Source organism: Lepidochelys kempii, chromosome 14 (genome assembly GCF_965140285.1).
Source record: "Lepidochelys kempii isolate rLepKem1 chromosome 14, rLepKem1.hap1, whole genome shotgun sequence".
NCBI lineage: Eukaryota > Metazoa > Chordata > Testudines > Cheloniidae > Lepidochelys > Lepidochelys kempii.
In genome coordinates, this window is record NC_136393.1 from 31143877 (window position 1) to 31161393 (window position 17517).

The window sequence follows — 17517 nt, forward strand, 5'->3', positions numbered from 1 at the left end:
TTCAGTGCATCCCATAGCTATGGCTGTGTAGTTTCCTATTTCTAATATTTTTTTTTTCTTATGGATAAGCCATGTGGTAGTATTAAGCCATTACTAAAGATTCCATCGGCCTTTTAGGTTACCCAGACCAATTTGGACCAAGTCTACATTGGCATGTACTTGTTTTTGTATCAGGCTGTCCTGTAGCTGATGTCTGCAAAAGGGGGATTATGTTGGATCATATTAAAGAAGTTCTGTATTAAAATCACAAATGAGTTTGATTCCCCAGAGTTTAAATTCCAGGGTATTACTAATTAAGAGGTCTCTTGGTTTTTGGTACTGTTTCTCTCCCTCTATGTGTGAAACTTGCAAGCTGCTAACTGTGTTAGTACATTCTAAGACAGAGTCTATTCTCAAAGCAATTCACAGAGAGAGAGACTCAAAGCAATACTCTAACAACAGAAACAGCACCCAGAGACTCCCCACCCTTTTGTTGTATTAACAATTGTGATTAAAATAGAGATAGAGGATGTATGTGGATGGATGCTTGGTGTGGATAATAACTGAATGATCAGGGAGGTGCCAGCCTAAGAATCCAGTGTCCATCGGCTGAAGAAGGCGTCAAGTGGAAATAACCAGAGGACCCCCCCCCGCCCCCGGAGGGCAGACTGGAATCCACCCAACAGCCTCAAGAATGGGAGAACCAAAGAACAAGATAACATCTTGGAGCCGTCAGGAATGTGCTATCTGCTGATTGATTCAGCAACAGCATGATGAAGCAATTCCCATAGACTGGCATAGGAAGAAATTCCTATAAAAATAGACTCTAAAAAGTGAGAACTTTGAGGTCTGATTCTGCAAACCAACTTCCAGGAGCATCAGATGAGCATCTGACAAGGCCCTGCTCCCTCCTCATGTCCAGGCCACCTGGCCAGTGGCTTGGCATGAGCAACTCTAAGGCTGGTAACTATGATAACAACCTTGCAGAACCTGTGTGTGTGTGTTTGTATGAATGAATGTGTGAATAAATATGAGATTGAATGGAATGTTATAACTATAACTAACTGCTTACTATGATTCTTTCTGTATTCACAATAAATGTGGTATTTTGCCTTTTTCCCTTTAATAAGATCCTGCTAGTTTTTATTTTATTGGTATAACAATCTGTACCCTAAAGTTCAGAGTGGGGAAGGAACCTTGACAAAAGCATACAGATGATTTGAGAGATTTGAAGTGTCTGCTTTTAAAGAAAGCTCCTTTAAGATCCAAGATTGAAAAAGCAGTCGAGTTACTGCAGAAGAAATACCCCAATGTGACAATTAACAAGGATGAACTGTTTGATGAAAACAATGAGGAGTCCGGTGGCACCTTTAAGACTAACAGATTTATTTGGGCATAAGCTTTCGTGGGTAAAAAAAACCCACTTTTGATAAATGCATCTGAAGAAGTTGGGTCTTTTACCCACGAAAGCTTATGCCCAGATAAATCTGTTAGTCTTTAAGGTGCCACCGGACTCCTAGTTGTTTTTGTGGATACAGACTAACACGGCTACCCCTCTGATGTTTGATGAAGTGACTCTGTTAAATGAGTTTGTGACAGGGAAACTATGTGAATGCAATGACACAACTACAGTGATCACAGTGTGTGGCAGATGGGATGAAGTAATCAAGCATCATAGGGAATCCTCAGTACCACATGCAAATATAAAAAAACTGGCAGAACTGATCCGGTGCCTGCCTGGCAGTAATGCTTCAGTTGAAATGGTATTTTGTGTTATGAATGACCTGTGGACAGGAGAAAAATCCAGAGACAAGGTTGAAACTGTGAAAGCCATTCTCAAGTTATTGTCAAAACAAACTTCACTTTAACCTGGAGGTTAATCTCTAGGTGGATTCCACTAGCAGAAGCAATAAGTTGTCATGCTGGTTTTCTTGCAAAACAGAGATAACACAGCATTCATTGATAAGCCTGTCAAAAATAAATGACATTGGCAGTGGTGCAAAGAAAGAGATTCTTTAAATAGGCCATCTGGACAGTGGGTACAGAAAACTGATGTTGATGAACAATGTTTTTGTATTGTTTGTAACCAGTGTTTGAATGCGCTTCTTTAGTGTGACATCACATCCACACGGATTACATGCATATTTGTTTTGTATTTGTAGTGTATATGTTCAACCGTTAAAATATAAGCTGCTAAATAAATTTGCCTCCCTATGCTCTGCAACTTACATTTTCAGTCTTGGCTTCTTTGCTGTGCTCCCACCTCTGTGTGTCCCTGGATTTGGTTTACAAAATGTGGTGGTCACCTTACCGTATTTTGAAACCTCGGGGTACGCAAGACAAATCAGACGACTGAAAGGGTACAGTCGCCTGGAAAGGCTGAGAGCTACTGCTCTAGGGCTCTCTCTATCTCTGATTCATTCGATCTGGACGGATTTCTCATTGTTCAGGAAGCAGAGAAGGATTCTTTCTGGATCCCTTTCTGGGAGAGCACGGGGAGGAGCTTTCCTCAGATTCTACCACAAGAGGGCTCTGGCTGTTGCTTGGAGGGGAGGCTGCTCTATGTCTGTCTGCTAAGGATACTGGGGTTGAACTTCCTGGGTCAGACTCTGCTGCTGCCGCCTCCATTGTGAGCCAGGAGCCCGCGCTGATCAGCTGCCGCTGCCCGGCGGGGTCTGTGCGGGGAGAGCCCTTCCCTAGCGCCCCTCGCGGCCCAGACGGGGGGACTTTCTCCGGGGGCTGGAACCAGCCCCTGGGGCAGCCCCGGGCTCTGCCGACACCAGCCCCTGAGCCGGAGCCTGCAGGTGAGGGGAGAGACCCGGGGAAAGGGCTGGGGCCGGGCAGGAAAGTGACTCTGCACCAGCGGCCCCTCCTCGCCCCAGCTCTGCTCCCGGGGGGGCGGGGGTCTGCGAGTCCCGGAGCTGCTGCCCTCCCTGACCCCCCCCGGCTCTGCCCCCCTGAGCGCCTGCAGGAGCCGAGCCAGCGCCGGGAGAGCGAATGGCCCGGGCCGGCCAGGGACCGAGTCTCCCGGGCAGAGGGGAGTGGAGAGGGAGCAGGAGAGAGAGAACAAAATTTCGGGAGGGATCAATACTCCCATGCAGGGCAAGATTTTCAAAAGTGCTCAGCTCCCAACACCTCCCCACAGAGAACAATGGAGAATGCCCCCCATGGAGAACAATGGCGAGTGCCCCCTTCCGATGGAAAATCGTGGGAGTTGCTGAGGGCTGAGCTCTTGAAAATCTTACAGAGAACTGAAGAAAGGATAGAAAGTCTGAGGCTGTCTTTGCTGCCAACAAAGGGGGTGTTTTTTACAGCAGGAGATAGCTAACACCCTTTTGTTTTCCTGCTGTAAAATCTTAGTGGAGAAATTACTTGAATTTTTACCATGATGTAGCTGCTCAAGAACAAACCCAGGTGTGGCGAGGGGGGTATAGTGTTGACCTCCCCATGCGGTAAAAATCTGGCTGCACCCTGTCTCCGCTGGCATTTTACCAAGAATTGGCTGTCATTTGTTATCTTGTAAAAAACTAAAACAAAACCCCTCTTCTGGCAGTAGAGACAGCCTACCAAAGGCAGCAGGAGGTGGGGAGGTTCCCAGCTCCCAGACCTGCTTAGATCCCTTTCCTGCAGCATCCCTGGGCAGATTCATTTTCCTGGGAACAGGGCAAGGAGCAGACAGAGGGAAAGCCAGCTCCTGATAATGCCAAGGAGTATCCCCCAAGGCTGCTCCTTTGATTCTGCTTTTTATGATGATGATTATTGTTCTTTTCAGGCACACAAAAGTGGCCTGGGCGCCTTGCAGAAAGAAGTATATGTATATAGTCCACAGCCAATTCATATATTCTACGGCCGGAAGGGACCATTTTGATCATCTAGGCTGATCTTTCAACTCACAGGTCAGAGAATTTCACCTAGTGTTTCCTGCATCAAGCCCAATAACTTGTGGCTGAGCTTGGAGCAGGAGAGTGAGACATCTAATCTTAGTTGAAAGACTCCAAGTGATAGAGAATTCACCACATCCATCCAATGAGCTGTTCCAATGCTTAATTATCCTCAGTTTTAAAAGTTTCCACCTTTTCCCCTGAGTTTGTCTAGCTCCAGCTTCTAGCCATTGGATCTTGTTCTGTCTTTATTTGCTAACTGAAAGATTCTTACTCTATCAAAAATGTCTTTGTTTATAGATACTTAAAGACAGTGATCACATTGCTGCTTAACCTTCTTTTGGATGTGTTAAATTGAGTTTCTGAAGTCAGGTTTTCCAGGCCTCAAATCATTCTTCTCTGAATTCTCCAGGTTCCCAATATCCTTTTAAAAAGTGTGGATACCAGAATCAGATACAGAATTCCTCTAATGGTTTCACCAATGTTTTATACAGACAATATACCACCTCCCTACTCTATATTCCCCTGCTCATACGTCCAAGGATCATATTGGATCTCTTAGCCACAGCATCACACTGGGAGCTCATGTTTAGCTGGGTTCCACCATGACCCCAAAGTCCTTTTCAGAGTTACTCCCTTCCAGGGTACAGTCCCTCATTCTGTAAGCATGACCTACATTTGTTCTTAGATGTATAACCTTACCTTTGACTGTATTAAGACAAATGTATTTCTGATAAGCTCATCTTACCAAAAGCTCCCATTTGCTCTACAATACTGACCTATCCTTATCATTTTTACTACTCTAATAATTTTTGAGTCATACTTTACCAGCAATGACTTTATAATGACTTCCTTTATCACCCAACTTGTAATCTCCTCAAAAATATCAGGTTTGTTTGACAAGAGCTGTTTTCCATAAAACCATGTTGATTGGCATTATATTACCATCTTTTAATTTTTTACTCAGTGGGTCCTGTATTCATTCCATTCTGTTACCAACAGGGCTATCATTATCCAAGACAACCCATTTGCCCAATCTTGCAAACTTTTTTGTGTGTGAATAATTGCTCATGAGAATAATAACAACAATCCTATAAGTTAATGTTTTTGCCATCTTAACTGCATGCAGGATTGGGTCCAGTGTTCAGACCTAACACAAATGAGGGTCATGGCAGAAGCAATGGGGGACAGAAGGGACAAGTGGAACTGTAATGAGTTCTGGGGATGACTCAGTAAGGTATGGGTGCATCTTGGTGATTATTGTATCAGTTTATTTTTAATTCCTAAAGAAAGGATACAATTTTCAAAAGCACCGTAGGCATTTAGGAGCCTTTCAATGGGAGTTATGCATCTAACCTGTTTATGCATCCAGTGAACTTTTCAAAAGCATCTATTGGCATCTTTAGGCTCCCAAATACCTTTGAAAATCTGTCCCTTAGATGCTTTTGAAAGTTGGAGTTAGGCCCTCTGGAAAATCATAGAATCGTAGAAATGTGGGACGGGAGGGACCTTGAGAGGTCATCTAGTCCAGTCCCCTGCACTGAGGCAGGACTAAGTATTATCTACATCATCCCTGACAGGTATTTGTCTAACCTGTTCTTAAAAACCTCCAGTGATGGAGATTCCTCAACCTCCCTAGATAATTTATTTCAGTGCTTAAAATGTTCCCCTCTGTAAATAGAAGGACTGATTTTCAGGGGTGCTGAGCACCCACTCCTTGTAGCATTATTATTTGTCCTGCGGGAGAGCCTAGAGTCCAGTTCTGTTGTCCTGAGCTTTGTACAAAGACAGTTGCTGTTCCTAAGAGCTTATACAATCTAAAGTACAATTCGCAAATGCAACAAACTGATGGGATGCACAAAGGAACAGTTATGCAATTGTAATCAGTGTGATAAAGAGTGGTCATAGCTCATCGTTACTGAGATGTTTATAGGCATGATGGCAAAGGAGAGTATTGGAAGAGGGACAGTGTAGTGGCTTTGCTAGGTCCATGATGTTGTCATGAATTTAGGGCTCATGAAAGGTGAGGGTTTTTTATTGTGGTAAATTCGAAGATATTCTGTCAACAGGTGTTGATTTTCTGTTCCCCTTCTGAGGTTCCCTTTCCCCCACAGCACAGGGAATGACTCATCTCTGGATTCTTTCTCTATCCCAGCTGTGAGTGACAAGAAGGAGAACAGTCTGAGATGGAGGAACCATACAAGATGTCTCTGACAAGATCCAAAGGCAATGTTTCTGAGAGCCCTGAGCAGGAAAAAACCCCTAGGAGCCCAGGCGAATCAGAAGCACAGCAGCAAAACACTCCAGAGGAAAGTAAATCTGCTCACAGTGGGCGAGGTGTGAGGAAACGCAAAGGTACCATCGTCCGCCGGAGAACATTCATGGGGGAGAGGCCCAACATCTGCATTGAGTGCGGGAAAAGCTTCCTTCAGAGCTCAGACCTTATTAACCATCGGCGAATCCACACGGGGGAGAAACCCTATAAATGCATTGACTGCGGGAAGAGCTTCAGTGTCAGCTCAAACCTTATCCGACACCAGAGAACCCACACGGGAGAGAAACCCTATAACTGCCCTGACTGTGGGAAAAACTTCACGGACAAGTCGACCCTGACCCAGCACCAGCGCGTCCACACGGGTGAGAAGCCCTATAAATGCATCGACTGTGGGAAGAGCTTCAGCCGTAGCTCCCACCACAAGAGGCATCTGAGGAGTCCTCCAGGGAAGAGGCAGGGTAAATGCACCCACCGGGAAAGCACTACTGTTGGGAAGGTCAAAGAAACCAAAGCGTCAAAGAAGAGAACCTCAACAATCGAGATCCCCAACACTTGCGCTGAATGCTGGCAAAGCTTCAGCCAGAACTCGGACCTGGTCAAACACATGAGGATCCACACAGGAGAGAAACCCTACGAGTGTCCCGACTGTGGAAAAAGATTCAATGTCAGCTCAAACCTGATCAGGCACCAGAGGATCCACACGGGAGAGAAGCCCTACACATGCACTGACTGCGGTAAAAGCTTCACTGACAAATCTACCCTGACCCAGCATCACCGGATCCACACGGGAGAGAAACCCTACATATGCACTTACTGCGGGAAAAGCTTTAGTCACAGCTCCCACCACAAAAGACATGAGAAAATCCACAAGGGAAGGAACTCGGTGTCCTTCCTGCCATTGTGGCCCTACCCCACTCAAACGTTCTAAAGAATGGGGTGCATACTAAAGAGCCAGAAGGCGGATTGGGGTGACATACACAGAGAGAGAAAGTGAGCACCCTGGAGAGTGTGACCTGGAGAGTAGGAACTGCTACATGTCATCAGACCGGCAGTCAAACCACTCCAGTCCCATTTCCAAAAGTTGCTATTAACCACATACCTCAAAGGAAGGTGTGAAACTCCCATAAGGGACAATTTTGCAATAACCTGTCCATGGGGGGAAAGTGGCTACCTGTTCCCAGGCTGTTAATTGGCTGGCTTATATCCTCAATATAAAGATCCCTTAGAAAACTTTATCTTAGCCATGGTAACTGTTGATTATATTTTTTATCATTCCCATAGATGTGTCTAATTCCCTTTTTTTGGAATCCTACTCTTGTTCTCCATAACATCTTGTGACGGTGAGTTCAACATGCTAGCCATGTATTGTGTAAATAGTATTTCTTGTCAGTTTTAAATTAGTACCCATTATTTCACTGGGCATCTCCTTTTTCTTGTACTATGAGAGAGGGCTAGTGGGGAACCCGATTTACTGGTACTTTCTCTCTGCTGTTTATACACCTAAATCATGTGCCCTCTTTTTCATCATCTCACTAGACTAAATAGTTCCAGTCTTTTCATCCCCTTCTCATACAGAAGTCTCTCCTGCCCACTAACAATTGTTGTTCCCTGTCTCTGAACCCCCTCTAATTCTGCTATATCCTTTTTGAAATGGGATGACCAGATCTGAATGCAGTATTCCTGGTTTGGGTGTCCCATCAATTTATATAGTGGCATTAGAATATTCAGTATTATTTTCTATCCAAATGTTTATCCATACTTTTATTTTTTATCCACTATTGCGCATTGTGGAGAGGTTTTCACTAATGTCTAGTATGACTCCAGCATCTCTTTCCTTAGTTGTTGCACTTAATTTAGATCCTAGCTGTGTGTATGAGTAGATGATATTGTCCCTTTTAATGGGCCACATGGTGCCAGCAATTTCCAAGCAAAACTCTCTCTTTGAATAGGGAGATTAAATATATATCTATATTGGTAGAGACTTTCAAAGCAGCCTAAGGAGTTTGGATGCCCAGGGTGTAATTTTCAAAAGCTCCTAAGTGATTTGTAATGGTATTTAGGCATTGTTCTGCTCAGCATTGCAACACTTAAGTCTCATTTTCAAAGTTGACTTAAGCACTTAGGACCCTAATTCCCACTAAAAGTCAAGAAAAGTTGTTCTGCTATATCACTTAAGGCCAGATTTTCAAAGGTATTTAGGTACTTAGAGATGCAGATAGATGTCTAGTGGGATTTTCAAAAGTGCCTAAGTGCCTAACTCTCATTGAAATACCCGCTCAAATCAATGGGTGTTAGGCATGTAGGCAATTGTGAAAATCCCTTTAGGTGCCTAAATAATTTTAAAAATCTAGCCCTTAGGCACTTTTGAAAATTTTACCCCCAATTTCCAGAGCTGGGTGTCCAAATCCATTTAGATGGTTTTGAAAAATCTCAGCTGACCTCTGTCAATCATAGGGTTTTTTCATAGAACCCATCACCATACTATTTAAACACTTACCAGGAAAATGAAATCTGATTTTAAACTGATGGCATGATCTGGCTCAAAGTGCATTGTGTTGCACTTACCTGCGCTGAATTCCATCTGCTGTCATGTTGTCTAGTTCATCTAACATTGTTAGGTCCCCTCTGAAGTTACTTCTTTATACACAAAGTAATGCAAATTTTGCCACCTCAGTTCTCATATTAAACACTGGCCCTAGGCATGGGCAAAGTTTGGATGGGGCAGAGGGGGTGTTGCCCCCAAAACTGCAAGCCTTGGGCAAGTGTGGAATTTGCCCTCCCAAGCACAGCCCCATTGGCCTGACTGGAGCTGCCCCCCAAATATAAAAGTCAAACTGTGACCAGATGTCCTCATTTTATCAGGACTATCCTGATTATTATGGGCTTTGTCTTATGTAGGATTCTATTTACTCCCTCACTCCCCCATTACCACTCCCTTGTCCTGATTTTTCACATTTGCTATCTGGTCACCCTAACTAGTCCTAATACAGGACTGTGAAGGCACCTCACTGTTAACCTCTTACCATATTGAAAAACTGATTATTTATCCTTTTTGTTTTCTGCCTCTTAGCCAGTGTCCAATCCATAACAGTACATTTCTCGTTCATCCTGTGACTACTTGGCTGCCTTAAGAGCCTCTGCTGAGGGACTTTGTCAAAAGGTTTTTTTGAAAGTCTAAATAAATTAGATAAATGAGAACCAGTTTGTATATTAGTTTTTGTTAATGAATGATCAAAGAATTCCTCTAGATCAGGGAGACATGATTTTTCCTTTGCAGAAGCTGTGCAGGTTAGTCCCAAACATGGGGTGTTTTATGACTCTCTGTCTTTAGAGTTTGGCCTGAAGTGGACAAGTTGCCCCAACCTGCCATCTCATGCATTTGCAGCCCTGGCAGGTCTTCCTGCATCTCAAATAAAATCTCATGCATGATATGTGTTAGTGGGACTTGCGCATAAAACACCACTTGGCCTAGGAGAAGGTGCACTTGTGAGCCAGGTGACTACATTCTATGCTCATTTCTGTTGCAGAGTAATATTATTATTTCTGTAGTTCACAACCTGATTGACTAAGCTAGGTCTCTAGCTGGAAATAGATCCAAGATCCCTACAATGCCAGATCCCAGTTTCATATCTTTACCAGTGATGTCTTTCAGAATATATATGCCATATCTATGTACCTGGCTACCCTGTCTCTAACCCCAGTTCTGAACACACTTCTCTGCCAAATCCAGGAGCCCTGATTCTCAACATGCCACTGTTGTATCACAAATAGTTGTATAATCCAGTGGCAAAGTGTATGTTGCATCTCTCTCTATATGGATCACCTCCTAGAGGGTAAAGCGTGGATTCACAAAGGAGCAAGGGTACTTGATCCTCGGTCACCCACCTCAAAAACACCAGGCTACAGAGTCATTCTCTCTCTCTTGCTATGGCCCCATGACTCTTTAATTATTTATACACAGTGGAACAGGAGAAATTGAGGGAGCCCCACACCAGAATATCCCAGAGCTCAGTGGTTAGTGCTCTCCTGAGGGGTAAATACTGTGACCCAGAGCTTGGCTAGGCTACGCCTACTGTGAGAAAAGGTGGAGGCAAAACAACACCATGGAGATAACCTTACATTTTAAACTTTATAAAGGCAAAACAATCAAATAGAAAGTAACATCAAATACTCACTTAGGAAAATATTAAACTGTAAATCACCATTCACAATAAAAGAAGTTTTTCAACAACATGCTGTGTGACCCCAGGAGGGAATTAGTTCCTCCTGTCTCTGGCTGCAAAGTCCAGCTTTACCCAGCTGTCCCACCTTTGCCTCTCTGCAGCGTGTGTTGCTCCTTTGATGACTGCACCTCTTTCTAATGAATGTCAGCTTCTCACCCAGCGATCCACACCTTGGCACCAAAGTATATTCCCTCTGTCAGTGTCCCAGTGGTCAACCTCACCAATCATATGCACTGTGCCCCTCACCACCAGGCTCCTTGCACACAGCCCTTCAAGGGCCAGCTTTCCCCTTTCCAGCAAATCACATTTTTACCCAACACATCCTCTTTTTGGTGCCTTCTCTGCCTTTTTACTGGTAGATCCTGAGCCTCCTCCCCACTTGAGCTACCCTCTTCTTGTCTGTCCCTCTCTTCAGGACATCGTTTTATGCTGCTGCACCACATGTTAGTGCCAGGGCCATGGTTATTACCTGGGAGACCCTTGTTCAAATTATTTCTCCCCCACAGACAGAGGGGGTAAGTGAACCTGGGTCTCCCACATCTCGGCTGAGTACTCTAACCACTGAGTTAAGCTGGATGTCCACATTTTGAATGGTTCCCGGTCTGGTAGGTGGCCTCTGAGCACACCTACCAGACCTGGCCCTACAGGCAAGATAGGGGTTCACCCACCTGTCTTCTCCAGTTCATGGATTGTTCTGGGCCTTAGGTGGAGATATGTGTCTGGATGCCTAGAGGCAGGCAACAGTGTGCATGCTCAGAGGCAGAAACATAGGCACCTAGGGAACTTTTACCCTGAAAACTTAGATGGGGTAAGTTGGGGTGCTTGCAGGCAGTGGAGTGGGGTTTGTGGATCACAGGGGAGCCTAAACTTGGGACGTAGGTGCCTAGCAGCCTGCTTCTGCTACCAATTGCTCCGTTAGCTCAAGAAGAAATCCAGGGTGTGGGTCTGCATGGCCTCAGCCCAAATCCTCCTGAGGGAAAACACAGTCTGTGATCTTGCAGTGACAGAATGTATTATAATGCACCTGCACAAGGGGCAGGGTGAACATAAGAACAGCCAGATTGGGTCAGACCAAAGGCCCATCCAGCCCAGTATCCTGTCTGCCAACAGCAGCCAATGCCAAGTGCCCCAGAGGGAGTGAACCTAACAGGTAATGATCTAGTGACCTCTCCTGCCATCCATCTCTACCCGCTGACAAACAGAGGCTAGGGACACCATTCCTTACCCATCCTGGCTAGCAGCCATTAATGGACTTAACCTCCATGAATTTATCCAGTTCTCTTTCAAACCTCTCTCATAAGTTTACAGTTACATTATTTATTTAACATTTAGATTGCGATAGAGCCTAGAAGCTGCATCCAGGTCCGATTTCCACTGTGCTGGGTGGGGTACAAACATAAAGCTAGTGACAGTCCCTGTCCCAAAGAGCTTAGCACAGGGGTGGTCAACCTGTAGCTCCGGAGCCACATGCGGCTCTTCAGAAGTTAATATGTGGCTCCTTGTACAGGCACCGACTCCGAGGCTGGAGCTACGGGCGCCAACTTTCCAATGTGCCTTGGGGTGCTCACTGCTCAACCCCTGGCTCTGCCACAGGCCATGCCCCCTTCCAACCCCGTCCCCTGAGCCTGCCATGCCCTCACTCCCTCTCCTCCCCCCCCAGAGCCTCCTGCACGCCACGAAACAGCTGATTGGGAAGTGCAGGGAGGGAGGGGGAGATGCTGATTGCTGGGGCTGCTGGTGGGCAGGAGACACTGGGAGCAGGGGGGAGGAAGCTGATGGGGGCTGCTGACATATTACTGTGGCTCTTTGGCAATGTACATTGGTAAATTCTGGCTCCTCAGGCTCAGGTTGGCTACCCTGGCTTAGCATGTAGCAGGTGGATAAGAGGAACAAAGAGACGGAACTGAGGTAACAAAAATAATGGGCTATACACAATACTTTGCCACTCAGGAGTAGTAATTTATAAATATGCAAATTAGCTCATTAAATAATTTGCCTAAAACATCATACATGGATCTGCACAAAAGTTGGTAGCTCTGTACCACACACCTTCCACTGGAGCAGAAATGGAATATCAGTTCTTGTATTTCTCTCTCCTGCCTTCTCATCTGTCTGTGCTTGTTTGTGTGTGCTGGGGAAAGCTGGACTGACCCAACAACTTTGTGAGTAAGCTGAGAACACTCTGGCTGAAACCCTGCAAACACTTCCAGCTTTAGCTGAGAAACGCTGCTGTTCTTCCCCAGCGGATTTAACTTTCAGATAGGTTTTCATCATGTGCAATAACTCATGAGCTAAAGCAGGGGTGGCCAACCTGAGCCTGAGAAGGAGCCAGAATTTACCAATATACATTGCCAAACAGCCACCGTAATACATCAGCAGCTCCCCACGCCCCGCTCCCAGCACCTCCTACCCACCAGAAGCCCCGCAGATCAGTGCCTCCCCATCCCTCCTCACACCTCCTGATCAGCTGTTTTTAGAGTGCAGGAGGCTGGGGGGGGGGGAGAGGGCAGAGGAATGAGGGCATGGCAGGCTCAGGGGAGGGAGTGGGAAGGGGGCAGGGCCTGTGGCAGAGCCAGGGGTTGAGCAGTGAGCACTCTCCAGCACATTGGAAAGTTGGCGCCTGTAGCTCCAGCCCCAGAGTCGGTGCCTGTACAAGGAGCCGCATATAAACTTCTGAAGAGCCACATGTGGCTCTGGAGCCACAGGTTGGCCACCCCTGAGCTAAAGCCTTAGAGTGTAAGAAAGTAGCTGGATAGACACATGGCCCTTTGGGAGACAACTGAAGTTGTGTAATTGACGCCATAAGGAACAGGATTCCATCTCTGAAGTTTTTGTCCCAGTTTTGAGCTGCACTAACTCCTGCTTAATCCATAAACCTCAACAACCCCCAGATACATGCAGATTTTAAAGCCAGAAGAAACAACTCTGATCATCTAGACTTACATCCTTCCTAGCACAGGCCAGAGAGCCTCACCCAGTGATTCCTCCATCCAGCTCAATAACTTGTGGTTGAACCAGAGCAAATCTTTTTTAAAAAGCCTGCCAGTCCTGATTTAAAGGCTGCTGGTTAGATCCTCCGTTGGTGTAAATTGTCTGGAGCTATGATGCTTTATATCAGTAAAGGATGCGCCCCTCCATGTCCTGGAAAATCCATCACGTCTCTAGGTAAGTTCCTGTGGTTAATTACCCGCACTGCTAAAAAACTGCCTCTTATTTCCAGACTGATTTTCACCTAGCATCAGCTTCTAACTTTGGATCTCATTCTGCCTTTCTTTGCCAGATCAAAGATCCTTCTGCAATCAGAGATCTCCTCCGCATGTAGGTATTTCCATACTGTGATCAAGTAACTTCTCAGCCTTCTCTCAGATAAGCTAACAGTAGTGCCCAAGCATTCAAAAGTCATGAGTCAGATCCCCAAACCACAAGATTGGCTTAAAAATCATCAGATTTTTAATTGGATTTATTTAATTCATTTATTTCTATTTTCATTTGCCTTCAGGGTAAAGCTATGTCCCTCAAGACGTGAGAAATTTGCGTGCAAAATTCAACCTGAAATACATATGGGGAGAGGTAACCTCCCCACTGGCTGCTCAGAAGGACTTCCCTTACTCCTGTGCTCTGGGAGCTGTCCTCCTACTCCTCCATCTCCTCCCTGTCACTGTTCTGTCTCCCTCCAAACTCTACCCAGTCTCCTCCCCCACTCATATTCTCCCTCTGTGCTCTCCAGCCCACCCCTGCATTAATCTGTCATCCACAATTTCCCTCCCTTTTCCGTTACAATATCTCCCTGCTCCCCCCCCCCCCCCCCACACACACACACTGACATTTTTTTCTCTGCCTCCCCTGATTCACTCCACATTCCCTGGTGACCCCTCAGCATCTGTCCTGTTTCCCAAATTTCCCTGTCTCCTCACATAGTCCTGTCCACTCCCCTAACCATAAAGCAATGGACATCCTTCCTGAAGACAGCCTGGGCTCAATCTAACTGAAAATCTGGGGAGGTGGCAGGCGTTTTACTGGGAACAGCCTCAGTCCCACATGCTGAGTCTGCAGGGAAAGGGCAGCCACTTTGAAGGAGAGCAGTCTTACCTAAGCCCCAGGGGGGAGGCCTAATGGAAGAATGGCCCAGTGGTTAGGGCACTAGGCTATGGGAGACCTGGGTTCAATTTCCTGTTCTGCCACAGGTCTCCTGTATTACCTGGGGCCAGTCACTTAATCCCTTCTTGGAAGGATGTGGATAATAGCACTGTCCTACCTCCTAGGGGTGCTTTGTGGCTATGTACATTAAGGAGGGTAAGGCCCTAAGGGAAAGAGGATCATATATGTACTGTAGATAGATGGTTCAGGCAAACACACATGTTTGACACCAGTAAAGTGTCTGCAATCACACAGAACATTAAAAAGCATTTACTGTTGTGAATGGTGGCAAAATTACCACAGGTGGCAACACGGTGCTAAATAGATTGAGCTCTTTAAGGCCTTGTCTACACTACATGGACAATAACAGCATAGCTACAGTGCCTTAGCTATGCCAGCATTACTCTGTAGTGCAGATGCAGGCTAGGGAAGGATTTTTTTCTTCGCTGTAGAACAACCACCTCCCTGAGTGATCGTAGCTAGATTGACAGTAGCATCTTCCATCAACCTAGCTGAGTCTACACCTGTAGTTAGGTTGGCAAAGCTAAGCAGCTGCTCACGGGTGTGAATATTTCACACCTCTGAGGGACATAGCTATGTTGCCCTACATTTTATGTGTAGACCAGGCCTTACCTTCGTCTCTCACTGCAAGGCAGGTTTTCCCAAGATTGAATTGTTCTTGTAGCTCTTTTCTGAGATACCTACTCTATATTCCCCTGCTCAGACATTATCAATTTCCCCTTCTAAAGATCAATTCTCTGCTGCTTCCCTAAAATCATTCAACTCCCTGACAGCAATTAACTCTCCTACCCCCTTGCAATAATTAATCAGTGCCCTCCATGATCAATTCTCCCTAATCACCCTGTGTGAATCCCCCTACTCAGTACCTCTTTGCAAGTCTCAGGACAGCTCCTGCTAAATAGGTTCCTCATCTGCTCTTTTCCCGCTTCCCCCACATTCCTACACTGTGTAGCCCCATAGAGCTATCCCAAGCTGCAAGTCTGCCACCCCCACAGAGTTGGAGACAGACCAGAGAGCAAACAATGCCAGAATTTCTGGCTAAGAGCTGGACTTGTAGCAGGTCAGATCCGAAGATCTCACAAGCAATGTCCGTCCCCACCCACCAAGGCCATTTGTGGGTCATGGACTGCAGCAGGAGGGGGCTGGGAAGGGCTCTGGGCAGAAGCTCTGCAGTGAGACAGATAGATGCAGAGCAGCTCCAGGGTTAATTCTGCTTCCATCATTCCAACACTTACAATTCAGTGTTAGAAGAAAGTGGCTATTTCTGTGATTATTTATTTACACAAAACAACCCCTGCCAGCATCCAGTTGTCAATTGCGGTAGCCTTATTGGCATTGGCCTGCATCTCCTTGGCACAACAGGTACTAAGAATGCTGGGGCAGACAGATCTAGGCCCAGTCATTGGACCCAGGCCACAAGTGAATTCTGGGGACAACAAATGAAAAAACAGGGACAGGAGTGAAGATTAAAGGTTGGAAATGAGGGATCCAAAGAGGGACACTGTGCAGAGAATCCCTGACAGCACCCACTGCTTCAAAGGTGTCTAAGGAGTGAGTGGACAGCACCCAGAGGAACTCTGCCCCGTGGCATGATCAGATGAGGGAGTGGAAATAGGCCTCAGAGAACCCCTTGTCCAGCGTCCTCCTCCTGAAGTGATGGATGGCTGTCTTGGCCAGTGCCAGAAGGAGGTTGACAAGATCTCATGACTTTGTGGGCCTGCAGATGGGGTGTGCATGAATTAGGATGCGCAGGGAAGTGCAGTCAGAACCTCAGTAAGAGTTTCTGGAAGAGGAAAAGCACCTTGATGCATCTTATATAGATGTGCACCAGGGTCTCCGTCTCTGCAGAAGGGACAGGAATTACGTGAGTTCATGAACCATGCCAGGTACATGCCTATGCTTATGGCTCCATGGAGGGGCTGCCAATTAATATCCCTGGCAGGCTGTAGAACCATAGGAGAGTAGAGGCTGGCATTCCTCCCCCTCCTCAAGTGGCAGCAGGTTCCACCATGTGGTGTTGGGGTGGGACAGGCTTGTGAGGAAGTGGAGGATGTGACGCATGAGCATGTACTGGTATTTTCTGGGTGCGGTTCGGACACGGATTGGCTGAATGTCATGCAGCTGACTCAGGTGGCATGTTGGGAGCAGCCAGTGAGGCTGTCGGAGCCCAATGACGAGTTCCAGAGGGCCAGGGGTGAGAGATGGACAGGAGGCACTCTCCCACAGGACCTGCTCAAGAAAAGCCAGAGAAGCACGAGGCAAGGCTGCCCTCACTTCCTAGAGCACATGACAGGGACACAGGGTGGGCAGCCCCATACACTGGCTGAATGCTGTCGGGTCCATCTCCCTTTGCTGCTGCACTGGGCAACACAGTATGGGGAGGAGGTGAGAAGCCCTGAGTGGTGAAAGAACAGGTTAAGGACTATTTAGAAAAGCTGGACATGCACAAGTCCATGGATCCAGATCTAATGCATCCAAGGGTGCTGAGGGAGTTGGCTAACGTGATTGCAGAGCCATTGGCCATTATCTCTGAAAAATTGTGGCAATCGGGGGATGTCCCGGACAATAGGAAAAAGGCAAATATGGTGCCCATATTTAAAAAAGAGAAGAAAGAGAACCCAAGGAACTACAGAGCAGTCAGCCTCACTTCAGTCCCCAGCAAAATCATGGAGCAGATCCTCAAGGAATCCATTTTGAAGCACTTGGAGGAGAGGAAGGTGATCAGGAACAGTCAACATGGATTCACCAAGGGCAAATCATGCCTAACCAACCTGATTGCCTTCTATGATGGGATAACTGGCTTTGTGGATATGAGGAAAATGGTGGATGTGATATATCTTGACTTTAGCAAAACTTTTGATACGGTCTCCCATGGTATTCTTGCCAGCAAGTTAAAGAAGTACGGATAGGATGAATGGACTATAAGGTGGATAGAAAGCTGGCTAGATTGTCGGGCTCAACGGGTAATCATCAATGGCTCGATGTCTAGTTGGCAGCTGGT

The 17517-nt window shown here is 46.3% G+C and overlaps 2 protein-coding genes across 2 annotated transcripts in view; both read left to right on the plus strand.

The window, feature by feature from the left end:
• The first annotated feature begins 2584 nt into the window (after nt 1-2584).
• Nucleotides 2585-17517, plus strand: part of LOC140898238 (uncharacterized) — a 31648-nt gene continuing 16715 nt past the window's right edge. The window contains exons 1-2 of the mRNA XM_073311798.2: nt 2585-2783; nt 3752-3875. The gene's annotated coding sequence lies outside the window, so the exon portion shown is untranslated. The remainder of the gene's footprint in view (nt 2784-3751; nt 3876-17517) is intronic.
• On the plus strand, nt 3885-9333 carry LOC144929058 (uncharacterized). The gene is made up of 2 exons (XM_078848831.1): nt 3885-5097; nt 6016-9333. The coding sequence occupies exon 2, from the start codon at nt 6047-6049 to the stop codon at nt 7061-7063; it is 1017 nt and encodes a 338-aa protein (XP_078704957.1). The 5' UTR covers nt 3885-5097; nt 6016-6046; the 3' UTR covers nt 7064-9333.